The sequence below is a fragment of the Camponotus floridanus genome, unplaced genomic scaffold (assembly GCF_003227725.1).
Source record: "Camponotus floridanus strain SB8 unplaced genomic scaffold, Cflo_v7.5 scaffold16, whole genome shotgun sequence".
NCBI lineage: Eukaryota > Metazoa > Arthropoda > Insecta > Hymenoptera > Formicidae > Camponotus > Camponotus floridanus.
Window position 1 is genome coordinate 1,309,169 of NW_020229281.1, and position 20,813 is coordinate 1,329,981.

The 20,813-nt window shown below is 29.4% G+C and overlaps 3 protein-coding genes and 1 pseudogene across 9 annotated transcripts in view; 3 read left to right on the forward strand and 1 right to left on the reverse strand.

Moving 5' to 3' along the window:
* LOC112637371 overlaps window positions 1–3,981 on the forward strand; it is an 8,594-nt pseudogene extending 4,613 nt beyond the window's left edge.
* LOC105251306 (calcitonin gene-related peptide type 1 receptor) overlaps window positions 1–20,813 on the reverse strand; it is a 175,859-nt gene that overhangs the window by 132,880 nt on the left and 22,166 nt on the right. The window lies entirely within an intron of this gene.
* Window positions 4,866–11,317, forward strand: LOC112637369 (UDP-glucuronosyltransferase 2A3-like). Of its 2 annotated transcripts, XM_025406911.1 has the most exons (6): window positions 4,866–5,195; window positions 5,361–5,895; window positions 7,822–8,238; window positions 8,901–9,132; window positions 9,751–9,979; window positions 10,882–11,317. In XM_025406911.1, the coding sequence occupies exons 2-6, from the start codon at window positions 5,488–5,490 to the stop codon at window positions 11,171–11,173; spliced, it is 1,578 nt and encodes a 525-aa protein (XP_025262696.1). In that variant the 5' UTR covers window positions 4,866–5,195; window positions 5,361–5,487; the 3' UTR covers window positions 11,174–11,317. The 2 variants fall into 2 exon arrangements, with proteins under 2 accessions (XP_025262696.1, XP_025262695.1); XM_025406910.1 differs by having other exon boundaries at window positions 4,866–5,895.
* On the forward strand, window positions 11,722–20,274 carry LOC105257337 (UDP-glucuronosyltransferase 1-9). Its single transcript, XM_011267896.3, has 6 exons — window positions 11,722–11,855; window positions 12,582–13,110; window positions 16,773–17,189; window positions 17,863–18,094; window positions 18,764–18,992; window positions 19,964–20,274. Exons 2-6 carry the CDS (start codon window positions 12,709–12,711, stop codon window positions 20,253–20,255), a joined length of 1,572 nt encoding a protein of 523 aa, XP_011266198.2. The 5' UTR covers window positions 11,722–11,855; window positions 12,582–12,708; the 3' UTR covers window positions 20,256–20,274.

Here is a 20,813-nt window from a genome sequence, read left to right on the forward strand (position 1 = left end):
TAATTACATGCGGAAATTGATAAATTTTATTGCAAAAATTATATCATACGTTAATGATTTTAGTCATTAGCGACAAGGACATTTGAATCCCGAAATATCATTGTATATTTGACAGGACAAGATTTATGGACAGGATTATTATGTGAACGCGTCTTAAATACAGTATCTTTGTGTATCGAGAGAATTATTCAGTTTATATCTCATGGTATAATTAATATATAATATAACGTTTATATCTTTGTTTTTGCCATTTTACAATGTTGTTAGTTACATCTATTTATCTCATTATTTTGAGTAGCAGCGTGCCATAATGGGACTTTGTTCCCCCCACCCCTATCCGAATGGCACATTTCATCATGTTGCATCATTGATTACACTCGATTATTAATAGTATAATTCAACTGATGACTTGGCGAGTGTGACTGCGAGATGATTGTGAATAATTAATCGATCGATAAATTGCAATGTTTTGATTTACAGTTGTTGCGACACCGTGCTACCTGGCCTTTGGCCGTCATCTCAATGTTCCCATAGTCGCTACGGTGGCTAGTATTTTTCACGATTGGCTCAACGAGGTGTCCGGCAATCCATTTAATCTCGCTTACATTCCAAGCTTGCTCTCGACATACACCCAACGCATGAGTTTCACGCAACGAGTGGCAAACGTTATTTTATCAAACTACTTCTCAGCACAAGTACATTATGAAACGAATTCACAATTGGAATTCGTGAAAAAGCACTTTGATATAGATGTGTCACACATAAAGGACTTGTACCGCGACATAGCTTTGTACCTGGTCAATACTCATCACTCGTTACACGGAATTAGGCCAATGACCACTATGTAATCGAAGTCGGCGGTGTGCATCTCAAGGACGACGATCCATTGCCGCCGGTATAATAAAATAAAATTGATTTCTTCGCAAATTATTCCTATAACGCATGTTAGTTCTTTCTGCGCATAATGAGATCTGATGAAATTTTTTTATTATTAATGCAATTCTATCTACTCCATTTTTTCATTCAAAGCCAGTAAAGAATAAAAAGTATCTATAAATAAAATAATTATTTCACAAAGAAAATTTGAAATGGAAAGTTCAAGTAAATATAATGTAAAATTATTCTAGGAAAATTAGGAGAAAGAAAAAGAAATTTTATGTTCAAAAATAGCGTATTTAAATAACAAAATATACATATATATCTTATTTTTTATTAAATGTAATATTTTACATGATCTGTGCATTGTGATAACGAATGAGCTATTTTGTATTTTCTCTGTCATGAATTTTTATTAAAAACGAAATCTTTTTCTTTCAATAATCGTATATAAATATGCGCATAACCATTATGATAAACACAAAAAATAATTATATTGCTTCATTGCAAATTTCATTATTTAATGATCTGTCCTCTTTTTTTTAAGTATATTTCATTTTTGGAAGCAACAATCTAAAGATTTGCTTATTCCGTGATATATGTATAAAAATATTATATGCTTATAATATTAGGATAATTTATCCTAAACTATTTGTTTTAAAAAAGTTTATTGTAGGAAGTGCAAAAATGGTTGGACGAAAGCAAGAATGGTTGTATTTATTTTACGTTCGGTTCCATGGTAAGGATTGAAACTTTTCCGAAGGAAATAACAGAACAATTCTATGCATCTTTCGAGAAGATCGCGCCAGTTCGTGTGCTGATGAAGGTCGCGAAGAAAGAAGATTTGTTGCCAGGATTACCGAAGAATGTCATGACGCAATCTTGGTTTCCGCAGATCTCCGTTCTAAGTAAATAATTATTGCTAGATCAATTATTACTGGATTACTATAACAAATTATATTTGTTTCTTAGTCTTCTTATCATTGGAGTCACTCGCGATAAAAATTCACGGTGTTTGCACACTATAATTCATTTACATAAAAATTGAGCAATCTCACTAAAAAAATTTTTTTCCGATCAAATTTTTTTGTAATAAAAATTTTGTAATTTATAATTCACTTTCTAATACATTTATAAGAGTTTTTAACACACAAATATAGAAAAACATTGCAAAGTTTTAATCATTAATATTAGATGAAAAATACTCAATTAAAAGATAAAATATATTTATCATGTTCTAAGAAAAGGATTTTGAAAATTAATATTTATGGAAAAGAGTTACATACAATCAAATCAAATTCTGAAATATTTAAATAATCGAAATTACATACAATATATGTTTTTGGAAAATAAGAAGTTTTAAAAAAATCGATAAGTCGGTAATAAGTCCCTTTTACTTTTATTTACTTATATGAAAAGATTCTTTGACTTTTTAAATTAAAATTTACATTGTTAGTTTTACGCGCTGTGCATTTGTTGTTGAACGCATCCAATCATTATCATTTTGCAATGTAAATGAAAAAAATTATATATTCCACAGAACATAAAAATACACGTGGTTTCATTACGCACGGCGGCGGCTTAGGAACACAAGAATCGATATATTGTGGAGTTCCTATGATAGGCATTCCTCTTTTCGGTGATCAGCGCATCAATATTCAAAATTACGTCAACAAGAAGGTGGCTGTCGCCTTTGAATCAATATATGATGTTACCGAGGAGAAATTAACTTCCGCATTAAATAAAATCTTAAAGGATCCTTCTTATTAGTAAGTGCTCAAAGTACTATAAACGTCAGACCTTAAGCAAATTATCTATCAATCATAATCGTATTCAATCAAAATTAATGAAATGATAACATTGATCATGTAAAAACCGCAAACACGAAAAGTATTTCTCGTTAACTAGATAACTGATATTTCAAAAGTTGCACAAAATATTATTTTTATGTAATTATTATATATATTATAATGAATACATACATATATATAAAGCTTTGATTACATATTTACATATATAATTAAATTTTCTCATATATATTTTTATATTTTTTAATTTCGTTTACTTTTTCATTTTTTTATTTATTATATTTCACTTTATTTATTATTAATCTTTGTTTAATCAATTATTTTAGCATTTTGCTTGATAATTTTATTGCTGTTGGTTTATTATTGGTTTTTTTTTCAAAAATAAAATAATTATATTTAAGAAGAGACAGTTTACTTAGAGTTTAATTTTATTAAATGATGCATATTAATCCGTAATCTATTGCATATAATAAGAAATAAGTAGAACGTGTGCTTTCTAATGTGACAAAGCTTTCTCAATTCTTGAATGCATATCGCGAATGAATTCTAGTCAATCGATACGTGCCTTAAAATTCTCGTTTCATTCGTATCCATATGAAATACGTCTTGTGTTGAAGGACAAACACTACAACTCGGTAGAACAAGAAGGAAAAGATGAGAAATTTATATGAAAAATAAATTCATTAATTATATAAATCGTGCATTTTTTTCGAGATTAAAGCGAAATCTCGCGATAAATCGAAATCTTTGAAATGCGTCCAACAAATATTGTACGATTGCACGATTTCGAGTTTCCTGCCATAATTGCTTTTAGCAACATCGATCTTGCTATATCGATATATAATAAGTGCCTTTCTCTTTCTTGCATCTTTCAGTAAAAATGTACAGAGACTTTCAAAACTGTTTGTCGATCGACCGATGAGCGCCTTGAACACGTCCATATTTTGGATAGAGTACATCGGGAAACATGGAAATGTGCTTCAATCACCAGCGATTGATCTCTATTGGTGGCAACTAAACTTACTCGACGTTTATGCCTTTATAGTTGCCGTGATTATTATAGCACTTTGTATCGTGCTGTTTGTTCTACGAAAATTGAAGAATCTTTTATTTGGATTGCCCGCAAGGAAAGACAGCGCAGCGATTAAATTGAAGAAGAACAAGTGAAAAAACATTGCGACACGTACTGTACAAGTGTGTATTATTTTATTTTTTACCTTATTCTACGATTACTCTACGTGATTAAATGGGTGATTATTATTTAATGATAATAGCTTCTTTATTATGATCAATAAAATTAAAATCATAAATTAATATTTCGAAAGGACTATTTTATAAAAATTTAAATTGTAAGAATTGGACATTTTGTTAATTATTACATATAATTTGTGTTATTTAGTTTTTATTTAAAGTATAAATTTTGGAAATTGTCCATATACAAATAATGTATGAATAAATTTATTGAACAAAAATTATCAAGAATGTTAGATAAGAAATGAAATGAAGACTGTACTCCGATATTTCGCAAAATTCTCGTTATGAGATAGATTGCGCTAGATGATTAAAGTCCATTACACATGGAATATCGGATATATCATTACCATCACTCCTTTCATTATGATTTATCTTTTCTGACGAGAAAACAGTCCGTGTTCACCACTGTCATTACAGTTGTGAAACTCTTTGTAATGTGTGTGTCAGAAAATGAGCGACATATTGAATAGCATTAGATTGCTTCTTTTAATTAATGCAATTTAAAAAACAATTATTGTGTTATCGAACAGTAAGTGAATTTGAGTTTCTTCTGATTAATTTATTATATGGTTCTTTGTCCCAAAATTGATAATTTTGAAAAGAAGATTTTGAAAAAAAAATAAAACAACATTCATGTACACATGAAAAATTCAAACACAAAACTTACTTGTGTTTCAAGAATCTCTTATTTATATTACGGTAGAAAAATTTATCTTAAAGAATTACTAAATGTATATAAACTTTATTCGCAAATTTCTTTGATTATATCGTGATAAAAAATTTTCCGGAATTCATACTGATAGCAATTTGTAAAATACGAAATACAAGTTGAAAAACAAAGTGACAATTCCGGATATTATCAATCAACTTCGTCCATAAAAAAACTAAAAGACAATTTTAAAGTAAAAAGAAGTGTAGCTTTGAATATTCTATGAGTTTTATAATAACAAAGTAAGCAGAATACGATAGACAAGAATGACTTACATTACCATACATTACTATACATTATCATACTTATCACCAATGTTATCATTTCGTATACACAATCAAGTGAAAATTTTAGTCACAATGCATTATTAAACCTTTGCGGTCGGAGTCGCCCGACGAGCGCAGAAAACTTAACTCTTTAGTCTACTATATATACTACCACGCGTATGTTATCGTTCAGAAAGATAGACGTACGCGAGCCGCTTCATAATACGTCTCCGCAGCTGTAAACTCAATTGGGCGGCTATATGCCGACACGCGTCCGCAAGGGTAAAAAGGCTTGGGCGGTTATTTGCCGATACTCGAACGCAAAGGGTTAATCTATCGTTCAGATTATAATATTCCAGATATTATTTTAAATGCAATCTATGAAATTTTATCTCTACAAAAAAATGATGTGTCATTTTATTTGTAACATTGATTGATGTATTTCAGAAATAGTGCAATTTATCTTTACAATTAGCAATTGGCTAGCTACTTCTTACATGAATCAAAGTTATATAAGTCAAATAAGTTGGATATAATAAGTATTAAACGCAGAAGCAGTGACTATCAAATCAACATGAAGCTACTATCGATTCTTTTCGCGATTCTGATCTGCGATCAAGTTGTTGATGGTTATCGCATTCTCGGAATATTTCCGTATAACGGTAAAAGTCACTGGATTATGCAAGAAGAATTGATGAAAGGCTTAGCGAAACGTGGCCACCAAGTTGACGTAGTCACACATTTTCCGCAAAAGAAGCCGATACCCAATTATACGGATATCAGTTTGGCGGGTAGTATGCCGCCTGTTATGAACAATCTCACCGCAACGGCATTCAAAGACATAGCAGTCAGCATGATGTTGATTCGATCATTTGCTTATACAGTAGGGATAAAAGTTTGTCAACTGATGGATCACCCGAAGATACAAGAACTGATCAAGAACCCGCCGCAGAATCCTCCTTATGACATAGTTATTACGGAGGTATGATTATTAAGAATGCTTTCGAATATGTGCATGTTTATTCACTCTTGTATGAATAAAAAAATTTTTATTATTTAAAATTACGTATTTTTATAGAATGCTATCTCTTGAACCGGTCAAATCTGTATTAAAACTTTTCTGATAATTTTCCAAGATTTTGTGCTTTTCATTTCAATGTCAGATTATTTTGCTCTTTGCAGTTGTAAAATTCTTAAATACTTTAATATTTTCAGTAAAACTTGCTTGACATTAAATGAATAGAGTAAAATCCCATTAATGACTTGCATCAAAAGTTTAATTCGCAAAGAACTTTTATTTTTATTCTTTAAGATGCAAAAATTGTTTGATATTTTTATTAATAAACAATTAATACTTCCACTTATTAAAAGAATTTTATTTAAATATGACTTGATAAAAATCATAAAACACTTTATATATTGTGATGAGATGTATCTCATAACATTATGTATATTTTCAACGTTTTCCTTGTGCTTTTTTATTTAATTCTTACGCTAAAAATATTCACATTTTTTTAATCGCAAACATATTTAGGAAAGAATAATATCATTATTATTAAAAAATACTAATCATCGGAAAGAAGAAGATAATTACAATTTAAAATCAGTAAATTATTAGAACAACAGACACTACATACATTATATAGCAACAAACAATCCAGAATAGCAGCATTTTTGTCACGCATGGAGAATGAGAGAAAAAAGTTAAATTTAATCAAGTAATCGTTTACTCAAGACTTTATTTAAACCTGGACTAAATAATTATTTCATTAAATTTAGATATATAAACAAGATATATAAACAAGAGAACAACCTTTGGCAGACAAAATTTTGTCTCATTATCTCTATAATAATAATAATAATAATGATGATGACAATGGTGACAATAATTACAATAACAATAATATTAATAATAACAATAATTTAAAGGTCACTGATTAAACCATTAATTCAAGTGTCTCTTACTAATGAATAGTACTACATCAGAGTACCAAATTAAGTTATACCAAAATTTACGATTGCAAGATAACTTGAGATCATTATCAGAAATTGTCTTATCACTGTGCACTTTTTGCGTGTGGTTTACAGTCATACGGTAGTCTTTCGGCGTCTGAGTTCATTAACTAACACAATTCACGAATTGAAAGTTTTATGACACATTTATGTAACAATGAATCTTAAAAAAAATTTTAGAATATGACATAAGAACACGATATACATTGAAATATAAACCGTGATTATGAGTGCATGTTGCATCATTCAAATAATAAATATTTTATTTGCTATTTAAAATAAATATTTCAATGAAAAGAGGTTGCATATAATTTATGAAAGTGTGATAAATTATATTAATTAATTATTCAATACATAATACTCAACAAGCTATCATTTATATTTTTCAATTTGTATTCGCGTAATTACATGAAAAATTTGATAAATTCTATTGCAAAAATTATATCATACGTTAATGATTTGAGTCATTAGCGACATTAAGGACTTTTGAATCCCGAAATATCATTGTATATTTGACAGGACAAGATTTATGGACAGGATTATTATGTGAACGCGTCTTAAATACAGTATCTTTGTGTATCGAGAGAATTATTCAGCTATATATCTCATGGTATAATTAATATATAATATAACGTTTATATCTTTGTTTTTGCCATTTTACAATGTTGTTCGTTACATCTATTTATCTCATTATTTTGAGTAGCAGCGTGCCATAATGGGACTTTGTCTTCTCCCCCCCCCCCCCCCTAAACGAATGACACATTTCATCATGTTGCATCAGTTGAATTACACTCGATTATTAATAGTATAATTCAACTGATGACTTGGCGAGTGTGACTGCGAGATGATTGTGAATAATTAATCGATCGATAAATTGCAATGTTTTGATTTACAGTCGTTTATGACACCGTGCTACCTGGCCTTTGGCCGTCATCTCAATGTTCCAATAGTCGCTACGGTGGCTAGCGTTTTTCACGATTGGCTCAACGAGGTGTCCGGCAATCCACTTAATCTCGCTTACATTCCAAGCTTGTTCTCGACATACACCCAACGCATGAGTTTCACGCAACGAGTGGCAAACGTTATTTTATCAAACTACATCTCAGCACAAATACACTATCAGGCGAATTCACAATTGGAATTCATGAAAAAGCACTTTGATATAGATGTATCACACATCAAGGACTTGTACCGTGACATAGCTTTGTACCTGGTCAATACTCATCACTCGTTACACGGAATTAGGCCAATGACCACTAATGTAATCGAGGTCGGCGGTGTGCATCTCAAGAACGACGACCCATTGCCGCCGGTAAATTAAAATAAAAATTGATTTCTTCGCAAATTATTCGTATAACGCATGTTAGTTCTTTCTGCGCATAATTGATCTAATGAGATTTTTTTATTATTAATGCAATTCTATCTACTCCATTTTTTCATTCAAAGCCAGTAAAGAATAAAAAAGTATCTATAAATAAAATAATTATTTCACAAAGAAAATTTGAAACTGAAAGTTCAAGTAAATATAATGTAAAATTATTCTAGGAAAATTAGGAGAAAGAAAAAGAAATTTTATGTTCAAAAATAACGTATTTAAAAGATAAGATATACATATGTATCTTATTTTTTATTAAATGTAATATTTTACATGATCTGTGCATTGTGATAACAAATGAGCTATTTTGTATTTTCTCTGTCACAAATTTTTATTAAAAACAAAATCTTTTTCTTTCAATAATCGTATATAAATATGCGCATAACATTATGATAAACACAAAAAAAAAATAATTATATTGCTTTATTGCAAATTTCATTATTTAATGATCTGTCCTCTTTTTTTAAATATATTTTATTTTTGGGAGAAACAATCTAAAGATTTGCTTATTCCGTGATGTTAGATGTATAAAAATATTATATGCCATAATATTAGGATAATTTATCGTAAATTACTTGTTTTAAAAAAGTTTATTGTAGGAAGTGCAAAAATGGTTGGACGAAAGCAAGAATGGTTGTATTTATTTTACGTTCGGTTCCATGGTAAGGATTGAGACTTTTCCTAAGGAAATAATAGAACAATTCTATGCATCTTTTGAAAAGATCGCGCCAGTTCGTGTGCTGATGAAGGTCGCGAAGAAAGAAGATTTGTTGCCAGGATTACCGAAGAATGTCATGACGCAATCTTGGTTTCCGCAGATCTCTGTTCTAAGTAAATAATTATTGCTAGATCAATTATTACTAGATTACAATAATAAATTATATTTGTTTCTTAGTTATCATTGGAGTCACTCGCGATAAAAATTCACGGTTTTTGCACACTATAATTCATTTACATAAAAATTGAGCAATCTCACAAAAAAATTATTTTCCGATCAAATTTTTTCGTAATAAAAATTTTGTAATTTATAACTCACTTTTCTAATATATTTATAAGAGTTTTTAATAAAAAAAAAAATAGAAAAACATTGCAAAGTTTTAATCATTAATATTAGATGCAAAATACTGAATTAAAAGATAAAATATATTTATCATATTCTAAGAAAATGATTTTGAAAATTAATATTTATGGAAAAGAGTTACAATCAAATCAAATTCTGAAATATTTAAATAATCGAAATTACATACAATATATGTTTTTGGAAAATAAGAAGTTTTAAAAAAGTCGATAAATCGGTAATAAATCCCTTTATTTACTTATATGAAAAGATTCTTTGACTTTTTAAATTAAAATTTACATTGTTAGTTTTACGCGCTGTGCATTTGTTGTTGAACGCATCCAATCATTATAATTTTGCAATGTAAATGAAAAAAATTATATATTTCACAGAACATAAACACACACGTGGTTTCATTACGCACGGCGGCGGCTTAGGAACACAAGAATCGATATATTGTGGAGTTCCTATGATAGGTATTCCTCTTTTTGGCGATCAACACATCAATATTCAAAATTACGTCAACAAGAAGGTGGCTATCGCCTTTGAATCAATATATGATGTTACGGAGGAGAAATTAACTTCGGCATTAAATAAAATCTTAAGGGATCCCTCTTATTAGTAAGTGCTCAAAATACTATAAACGTCAGACCTTAAGCAAATTATCTGTCAATTATAATCGTATTCAATCGAAATTAATGAAATGATAACATTCATCATGTAAAAACCGCAAACACGAAAAGTATTTCTCGTTAACTAGATATCTGATATTTCAAAAGTTGCACAAAATATTATTTTTATGTAATTATTAAATATATTATAATGATACATACATATATATAAAGCTTTGATTACACATTTACATATATCATTAATTTTTCTCATATATATTTTTTAATTTCGTTTACTTTTTCATTTTTTTATTTATTATATTTCACTTTATTTATTATTAATCTTTGTTTAATCAATTATTTTAACATTTTGTTTGATAATTTTATTGCGGTTTATCATTGGTTTTTTTTAAGGATAAAATAAATTTATTTAAGGAGAAACAGTTTACCTAGAGTTTAATTTTATTAGCTGATGCATATCGATCCGTAATCTATTGCATATAATGAGAAACAAGTAGAACGTGTGTGTTTCTAATGTGACAAAGCTTTCTCAATTCTTGAATGCATATCGCGAGGGAATTCTAGTCAACCGATACGTGCCTTAAAATTCTCGTTTCATTCGTATCCTTATGAAATACGTCTTGTGTTGAAGGACAAACACTACAACTCGGTAGAACAAGAAGGATAAAAGATGAGAAATTTATATGAAAAATAAATTCATTAATTATATGAATCGTGCATTTTTTTCGAGATTAAAGCGAAATCTCGCGATAAATCGAAATCTTTGAAATGCGTCCAACAAATATTGTACGATTGCACGATTTCGAGTTTCCTGCTATAATTGCTTTTAGCAACATTGATCTTGCTATATCGATATATAATGAGTGCCTTTCTCTTTCTTGCATCTTTCAGTGAAAATGCACAGAGACTTTCGAAACTGTTTGTCGATCGACCGATGAGCGCCTTGAACACGTCCATATTTTGGATAGAGTACATCGGGAAACATGGAAATGTGCTTCAATCACCAGCGATTGATCTCTATTGGTGGCAATTGAACTTACTCGACGTTTATGCCTTTATAGTTGCCGTGATTATTATAGCACTTTGTATCGTGCTGTTTGTTCTACGAAAATTGAAGAATCTTTTACTTGGATCGCACGCAAGGAAGGACAACGCAGCGATTAAATTGAAGAAGAACAAGTGAAGAAACATTGCGACACGAACTGTATAAGTGTATGTTATTTTATTTTTTTAACCTTATTCTGCGATTATTCTACGAGTGATTAAATTGGAATTATTGTTATTTAATGATAATAGTGTTCTTACTATAATGAACAAAATTAAAACCATAAATTGATATTTCGAAAGCACTATTTTTTAAAAATTTAAATTGTAATAATTTTAGCAATTGCTAATTATATACATATAATTTGTTTTATTTATAAATTATTAGTTTTTATGAATTTTGGAAATTGTCTAAATACGAATAATATATGAATAAATTTATTAAATGAAAATTATATTATCAAGAATAAAGATAAAAAAGATCTTAGATAAAAAATAGAAGATCTTCAGATAAAAAATAAAATGAAGATTGTATTCTGATATTTTCCAAAGGTTCTCGTTATATTATAGATTTCGCCAGAAGGTTAAAGTCCATCACGCATGAAATATGGGAGGTATATTATTCTACCACCACTACTTTCATTGATGTATCTTTCCTGACGAGAAAACGCTCAGTGTTCACGACTGTCAGTATAGTTGTGAAGCTCTTTGTGAGTGATGTGTGTTTGAAAATAAACGACATCTCGAATAGCATTAGATTGCTTCTTTCAATTAATGCAATTTAATAAACAATTATTGTCTTATCGAAGTGTAGTGTTTTTGTAAGTTTCTTTATCTAATTAATTTATTATATGGTTCTCCCCAAAATTGATAATTTTGAAAAGAGAATTTTGGAAAAAAAATAAAACAACATCTACATACATATGAAAAATTCAAGCACAAAATTTAATTGTGTTTCTCTTAGAATCTCTTATTTATATTACGGTAGAAAAATTTATCTTAAAAAATTAATAAAAATATATAAACTCTATTCGCAAATTTCTTTAATTCTTTAATTATATCGTAATAAGAAATTTCTCGCATTTCATACTGATATGATATAGTAAATCATTTCATACTGATATGATATAGTAATCTGTGAAATATGAGATACGATTTGAAGAGCAAAGTGACTGTTGCGGATATTATTCCGTCAACTAATTTCGTTCATATAAAAACTAAAGACACTTTTAAAGTTTAAAATAAAAAGAGGTGTTGCTTTGAATATTTTATTTAGAGTTCTATGGATATTCTAAAATGTGACAAGAATGACTTACATTTATCACTAATGTCATTACTTTATACATACAATCAAGTGGAAATTCTGATCACCGTATATTATTATCTGTTATTTAGATTATATGTTCGATCCATTATCTTTCAAAAACAATCACAGATAGATCTGTGAATGTTTTGTCCAATAAATTATCTTTATAAGTGGATGCAATAATTGTACGCAAAAAAAACATTGTGTTATCTTATTTGTACAATTGAGTGACGTTTTTCAGAGATAATGCGATTCTTCGTGGCAATTGGCTAGCTACTTCTTTCAGACATCAAAGTTACATAAGTCGACTAAATTAACGATATAACGAGTATTAAACGGTGTATAGAAACGGTGACGATCAAATCAACATGCTACTACTGTCGATTTTTCTCGCGATCCTAACTTGTGACCAAGTTGTTGACGGTTACCGGATCCTCGGAATGTTTCCATTACACGGTAAAAGTCATTGGATCATGCAAGAGGAATTAATGAAAGCCTTAGCGAAACGCGGTCATCAGGTTGACGTGGTTACACATTTCCCGCTGAAGAAGCCGATACTTAATTATACAAGTATCAGTTTGGCGGGTAGTATGCCGCAAGTTGTAAACAATCTCACCGCAACGGAAGTCAAATCATTTAGTGCCACATCTATGACATCATTAACATATATGTGCGGAACGCAGATTTGTCAGTTGATGGATCACCCAAAGATACAAGAACTGATCAAGAACCCGCCGCAGGATCCTCCTTACGACCTCATTATTATGGAGGTATGACTATTATAAGATTCTTTCGAATATGTGCATGTTATTCATTTTTATGTGAATATAATAAGAAAATTTTTATTATTTAACATGTATATTTATAGGATCATATCTTATGAATCGAATATGTGCATGTTTATTCATTTTTACGTGAATTTTTATTATTTAACATGTTATATTTATAAGATGATATTTTTTTAATCAAATATGTGCATGTTTATTCATTCTTATGTGAATGTGATAAGAAAATTTTCATTATTTAACATGTATATTCATAGGATGTTATCTCTTTAACCGGTCAAATCTATATTAATCTTCTCTGATAATTTTTCAAAATTTTGTGCTTTTTTTTCAAATGTTAGATTGTTTTATTCTTTTTGCAGTTTTAAAATTCTTAATACATTAGTATCTTTATAACACTAAATTAAACTTAAAATTTTTCTGCCAATAAAATTTGCTTGACATTAAATGAACAGAATAAAATCCCATTAATGATTTGCGCCTCAAAAGGTTAATTCGCAAAGAATTTTTTTTCTTGATTTTGAAAGCTTAATTCGCAAAGAATTTTTTTTCTTGATTTTTTTTCTTGATAAGACGCAAAAATTGTTTGGTATTTTTATTAATAAATTAATTCTTCTATTTGATAAAGAATCTTATTTAAATATGATTTGGTGAAAATAATAAAACAATATATCGTCAAAGTGTATCTCATAACATTTCGATAAGTATGTCGCATGTATTTCTTTGGCTATTTAACTTTTACGCTACAAATATTCTACGCAATCTTTTTTAATTATAAAAGTTTTCAAAAAAGAATTACATTATTATTATTAAAAAATACTAATCGACGAGAAGAGAAAGATAATTACAATTTAAATTCAATAAGTTATTAGAAGATAAGATATATACATAATTCAATCAATCCATAACAGCGGCATTTTTATCGTGTAAAGAAGAAAGAGAAAAATGCTAAATCTAATCAAATAATCGTTTAATCAAGACTTGATTTAAACCTAAATGATTATTTCATCAAAGCCAGATACATATATATATAATTAATAAAGTTGAAATCGAGGTTAGACTAAAAGCAAATATCACTTCATTAAACCAAAATTATTACAGCTTTTAACGAGATGTTAATTAACTAGCTCACGTTACAACTCATATCCTGTAATATGACAAGGCTCTCATTAATTATTAACTAATTATTAAATATTCATGATGAACCACAAACAACGTTAGATTTTATTAAAGTTACAACATTTTAATATAACAAGAGAAACAACCTCCGGCACAGAGAAAATCCTGTCTCATTATCTCTATAATAATAATAATAATGACGATAATAATGATGACAACAACAATAATACTAATATGAATAATAATGTAAAGATCATAGTAAAACCATTAATTCAAGTGATCTCTTGCTAATGAATATCAAAGTACGCCGGATTAGGTTATACCGAAATTGACGATATTGCAACGTAACTCGGGATCATTATCAGAACCTGCCTTATGACTGTGCACTTTTTGTGTATGGTTTTACAGTCATACGGTGGTTTTTCGGCGTCTGAGTTCGCTAACTAACACAACTCATGAATTGAAAGTTTCATAATACATTTACGTAACAATGAATCGATCGTGTATAATCTTAAATCAAATTTTAGATTATGACGTAAGAACGTGAGACGCATTGAAATATAACTCGTCATGAAAGTGGATGTTGCATCATTAAAATAATAAATATTTTATTTGCTATTTAACTTAATAAATATTTTATCAGTGAAAAAAGTTTGCGTACAATTTATCAAAGTGTGATTAATTATATTAATTGATTTAATATTAATATTTAACATATAACAAATTACAAAATAAAAATTAGTTAATTTACATTATCGTTTAATGTAATTATACATTTATCTTTATATTAATCTGACAAATCGTAAAATAGGAATCATGACGAAAATAGTATAGCTCTTATATAAAAATAAATCTATTTGTTTCCTTTGTTGTGCCGTTTTATTTTCTGCGTTTAAACTATGATTACATATTTATATAAGAGATTCGAGAATGTAACAAAGCAAAAAATGCAACTACAACGAGAATTAGGTGTAATAATATATAAAATTATCGTGCTCGATGTAGTAAAACGAAAATATTTGAATCTCGAAACAAACCGTATACTTGTATGATACTTGTTGCGTCATTGAATTTGCCTTATTCAACACAAATCACAATATTTAACAAACTATTATTTGTACTTTTAAATTTGTATTCGCGCAATTACATGCGGAAATTTGATAAATCCTATTTTAAAAATTAAATCATGCGTTAATGATTTTAATCTGTGCGAAAAGAATTTTTAAATCGATATAGCATCATATTTAATAAGACAGGATTTATATTTATATTAACCTGACAAATCATAAGATAGAATTCATGATGATGAAAATAGTATATCTCTTATATAAAAAGTAATTTCTTTCTTTTACCTTTTGCTTTCTATGTTTAAAATGGTTAAACATTTATATGAGGGATTCAAGAATGAAACAAAGCAGAAAATGCAACTACAACGAGGTAAATGTAATGATACATAAAATTTCCGCGCTCGTAATCAAACGAAAATGTTTGAATCTCGATGCGAATTGTATGGTACTTGCGTCATTGAATTTGCTTTATTCAACGCCTTTCACATATTTAAAAGCTATAATAAGCTATTATTTGTATTTTTGAATTTGTATTCGTGTAATTAAATGCGGAAATTTGATAAATCCTATTATAAAATTTAAATCATGCAATTTAATGATTTTAATTCAACAAGAACTTTTAGATCTCAACATAGCGTCATATTTATTAGAACAGGATTTATTGCGTGTGAACGCGTCCTAAATACAGCATCTTTATTCAGGGTGTTCCTAAATTCGCGATAAATATTTTAATGACAAATTCTTTGTGAGATTTTAAGACGAAAATTCTAATACGAAAATGTCGAGGCTTTTAATAGTTTTCAAATGGAAAAAATTTAAAGATCACGATTTTTAATAAAATTCTTGAATATTTTCACAATAATTTCATCAATATCAAAAGCATTCGATTCGAGGAAGAATCTTTACTATTAACCATTGTGCTACCCCTGAGCACGCGAAACTTTAGTCCTGTCATTCGTGATCTTTAAACATTTCCCATTTGAAAACTATTATAGCCTCGACATTTTTGTATTAGAATTTTCGTCTCAAAATGTTACAAAGAATTTGTCATTAAAACATTTCTCGCAAATTTAGGAACACCCTATATATCGAGAGAGTTATTCCTTAGGATATAATTAACATAAAATATGACGTTTACTCTTGCTCTTATCATTTTAAAATGTTGGTTACATTTATTTTTCTCATTATCACGTCTCATAGTAGCGTGCCATAATGGCACATCGTTTCTCCTCTCTACAAGTGACGCATCTCATTATGTTACATCACAGTTGACTTAACTACATGCGATTACTAATACAGTATAGCTCAATTATACGAGCTGCATTATGCACTACATTGCTAAATGGATGCAGAATCACGTATCTTCTGGTCGCGGAACACGTGACTTGGCGAATGTGACTGCGAGATGTTTGTGAATAATTAATCGATTGATAAATTACAATGTGTTTCAATTTTTTACAGTTGTTCGTGGCACCGTGCTACCTGGCCTTTGGTCGTCATCTCAATGTTCCCATAGTCGCTACGGTGGCTAGCGTTTTTCACGATTGGCTCAGCGAGGTGTCTGGCAATCCACTTAATCTCGCTTACATCCCAGGTTTATTCACGACATACACCCAACGCATGAATTTCACGCAACGATTGACAAACGTACTTTTAACACACTACATCTCAGAGCAAATACACTCTCAGACGAATTCCCAATTGGAATTCGTGAAAAAGCATTTTGGTATAGATGTGCCGCATATCAAGGATTTGTATCGCGACGTAGCTTTGTATCTTGTCAATACTCATCACTCGTTACACGGAATTAGGCCAATGACCACTAATGTGATCGAAATCGGCGGTTTGCACATCAACAACGACGAGACGTTGCCGCCGGTATGTTTAAATGAAAATTGCTCTTTTTTCAAATCATTCTTCAATTATATAACGCATGTTAGTTCTTCCTGCATAATGAGATCTGATGCAATTTTTTTATTATAAATGCAATTCTATCCATTTCTTCTTTTCATTCAAAGCCAATAAAGAATAAAAGAATAACTATAAATAAAATAATTATTTGACAAAGAGAATATGAAATTTATTGTTTAATTTAAATAAATATAATGTAAAATTATTCGAAATTATTACAAGAAAGAAAATGGGATTTTATGTGCAAAGATAAAATGATTAAAAAATAAAATACATATATATTTTACTTTTTTATTAAATGTAATATTTATATATGATGCGCATTGTGATAACGAGTACGCTATTTTGTACTTTCTCTCATATGTCATAAAATTTTTATTAAAAACGAAATCATTTTCTCCCGATAGTCGTATATAAATATGCGCATAACAATTATAATAATAAACATAAAAAAATAATTATATTGTTTCATCATAAATTTCGTAATTTAATGATCTCTTTTTCAAATATATCTCATGTTTATAAACAACTATTCTATCTAAATATTCGCTTATTCCGTGATATGTTTGAAAATATTAAGTGCTTATAATATCAGGATGATTTATCGTAAACTACTTGCTCTAAAAAAAGTTTATTGTAGGAAGTGCAAAAATGGTTGGACGAAAGCAAAGATGGCTGTATTTACTTTACGCTCGGTTCCATGGCAAGATTTGAGACTTTCTCTAAGGAAGTGATAGAACAATTTTACGCATCTTTCAAAAAGATCGCGCCAGTTCGCGTGTTGATGAAGGTCGCGAAAAAAGAAGATTTGTTGCCAGGATTACCGAAGAATGTCATGACGCAATCTTGGTTTCCTCAAGTTCCCGTTCTAAGTAAGTAATTATTGTTAGGTCAATTGCCAGGTCATTATGCATGATTATATAAGCTATATTTGTTTCCTAGTAATTGACATTAGAATCATTTGCATTTTAAAAATTCCACGGCCTTTGCACACTATAATAACACACAGAAAGAATAATCTCACTAGAAATATTATTTTTCGATCAAATTTTCTCGTAAAAATTTTGTAATTTATAATCTCCGGACATATATAAGAGTTTCTAGTACATATATATAAATATATGTACTAGATATATGTACATATATATAAATATATATATATATATATATATATATATATATATATAAAATTTCGAACAAAGGAAGAAAAAGAGAAAGAGATTGCAAAATTTTAGTCATTTACATTACATAAAAAATACTTAAAAAGCAAAATATTTTTGTCATGTTTCAGAAAAAATTAATATTTAAGAAAAAGAGTACTAAAAGTTAAATTCGACAAACATTTAAATATTCAAAATTACGGAATATATTTTTTGAAAGTTTAAAAAAAGTCGATCCTTTATTTACTTATATGAAAAGATTCTTTGACTTTTTAAATTAAAATTTACATTGTTAGTTTTACGCGCTGTGCATTTGTTGTTGAACGCATCCAATTCATTATAATTTTGCAATGTAAATGAAAAAAATTATATATTTCACAGAACATAAACACATACGTGGTTTCATTACGCACGGCGGCGGCTTAGGAACACAAGAATCGATATATTGTGGAGTTCCTATGATAGGTATTCCTCTTTTCGGTGATCAACACATCAATATTCAAAATTACGTCAACAAGAAGGTGGCTGTCGCCTTTGAATCAATATATGATGTTACCGAGGAGAAATTAACTTCGGCATTGAATAAAATCTTGAAGGATCCCTCTTATTAGTAAGTATTCAAAGTGCTATAAATATCTTAAGCAGATTATCTATTAATCATAACGTGTTCAATCGAAATTAATGAAATCATAATATTGATCGTGTGGAAACCGCAAATAGAAAGTTAAAATTTCTCATTAGCTAGCTAACTAATATTTTAAAAGATAGTAAAATATTATTTTTAATTATTAAATATATTATAATGATACACACACAACATACGCACACACACGCATATATATATAATATAATTAAATTTTTTTATATATATTTTTAAATTTTTAAATTTCGTTTATATTTTTATTTATTATATTTAACTTTATTTATTATTAATCTTTGTTTAATCAATTATTTTAGCATTTTGCTTAATAATTTTGTCGCAGTTAATTTATTTCGCTGAAGAATAAAATAATTTTGTTTAAAGAAAATAAATTTTATTTAAAATTGTTCAACAGTTGCAATTTTATCACGTTAAATTTAACTAAAGTTATTTTCTACATGTTCAAAAGTCGAGAGATCCACTGCTTTAAATCTTATTAGCTCGTGCATATTGATCCGCGACCGATTGCATATAATGCGAACAAATAGAGCGTGCGCTCTCTATTGTGACAAATCTTCCTTAACCCTCGAATGCATATCGCGAGTGAATTCTAGTCAATCGGTATGTGCCTTAAAATTCCACGTCCGTTCCATTTGCATGAATCCATATGAAACACGTCTTGCGCATAAAAATCGAAGGACAAACACTTCAACTCGACGGGACAAAAAGGATGAAAGATGAAAAATTTATGCAAAAAATGGATCGTGCATTTTTTTTCGAGATTAAAACGAAGTATCGCGTCGAATAGAAATCTTTGTAATGCGACCAACAAATATTGTATGATTACGCGCTTTAGTAATTGTTTTTCTATAATTGCTTTTATTAAACATCAATCTTGCTATATCGATAACGAATGCCTTTCTCTCTCTTAAACGTTTCAGCGAGAATGCACAGAGATTGTCAAAGCTATTCAATGATCGACCGATGGACGCCTTGAACACGTCCATATTTTGGGTAGAGTACATCGCAAAGTACGGAAACGTGCTTCAATCACCGGCCATTGATCTCTATTGGTGGCAACTGAATCTACTGGACGTTTATGCCTTTATCGTGGCCGTGATTATTGTAGCACTTTTTATCGTGCTGTTTGTTCTACGAAAATTGAAGAATCTTTTATTTGGATCGCCCGCAAGGAAGGACAGCGCAGCGATTAAATTCAAGAAGAACAAGTGAAGAAGCATTGTCACACGAACTGTACAAGTGCCATTTTATTTTTTTACCTTCCTCTGGATTCGCGATATTCCCCGAGATCGTATTATAATATTATTCCGTCTGACATTCGCGAAAACAATGTTTTCACAGGGAGAACAATGCTGTTAAGAGTAGCGTTTCTCGTTTGAATGTATTTAAAATATACTTTTTTTTAATTAATTATACAGCGCGTGATGTTTCTGATATAATGCATAATACATCTCGCGTTAATTATCGCGTGCGATATAGCCTGTGCATTCGACGAATGCATCGCGTGTGCACATGCACGCGCGTGTAACGCTAATACTTTCATTTCTCTCTACTCGACCTAACAACGAACCGTCTAATTTCCAGACGAAAATGAGATACATTAGCGTGCAATCGCTATTAATCGATCGACCGCCAGGTCGAAGTAAATGAGGGGAGCTCTGATAAAATTCATGCATAATGAAGACGCGTGCGCTTTTTGCGCGCGATTTCGTGATTTTTGCGATGGATTATTGCTTAGCGTTATCACGGGGCTTTGTTCTTATTTTCAAA

Excerpts from the sequence above, each read along its gene's own strand:
- LOC112637369 (XM_025406910.1), top strand. The coding sequence starts at position 5,488 with ATGAAGCTACTATCGATTCTTTTCGCGATTCTGATCTGCGATCAAGTT. Across the intron at positions 8,239-8,900 it reads ACGACGACCCATTGCCGCCG|GAAGTGCAAAAATGGTTGGA; the intron begins GTAAATTAAAAT and ends AGTTTATTGTAG. Across the intron at positions 9,133-9,750 it reads TCCGCAGATCTCTGTTCTAA|AACATAAACACACACGTGGT; the intron begins GTAAATAATTAT and ends TATATTTCACAG.
- LOC105257337 (XM_011267896.3), top strand. The coding sequence starts at position 12,709 with ATGCTACTACTGTCGATTTTTCTCGCGATCCTAACTTGTGACCAAGTT. Across the intron at positions 13,111-16,772 it reads ACGACCTCATTATTATGGAG|TTGTTCGTGGCACCGTGCTA; the intron begins GTATGACTATTA and ends AATTTTTTACAG. Across the intron at positions 18,993-19,963 it reads TTGAAGGATCCCTCTTATTA|CGAGAATGCACAGAGATTGT; the intron begins GTAAGTATTCAA and ends TAAACGTTTCAG.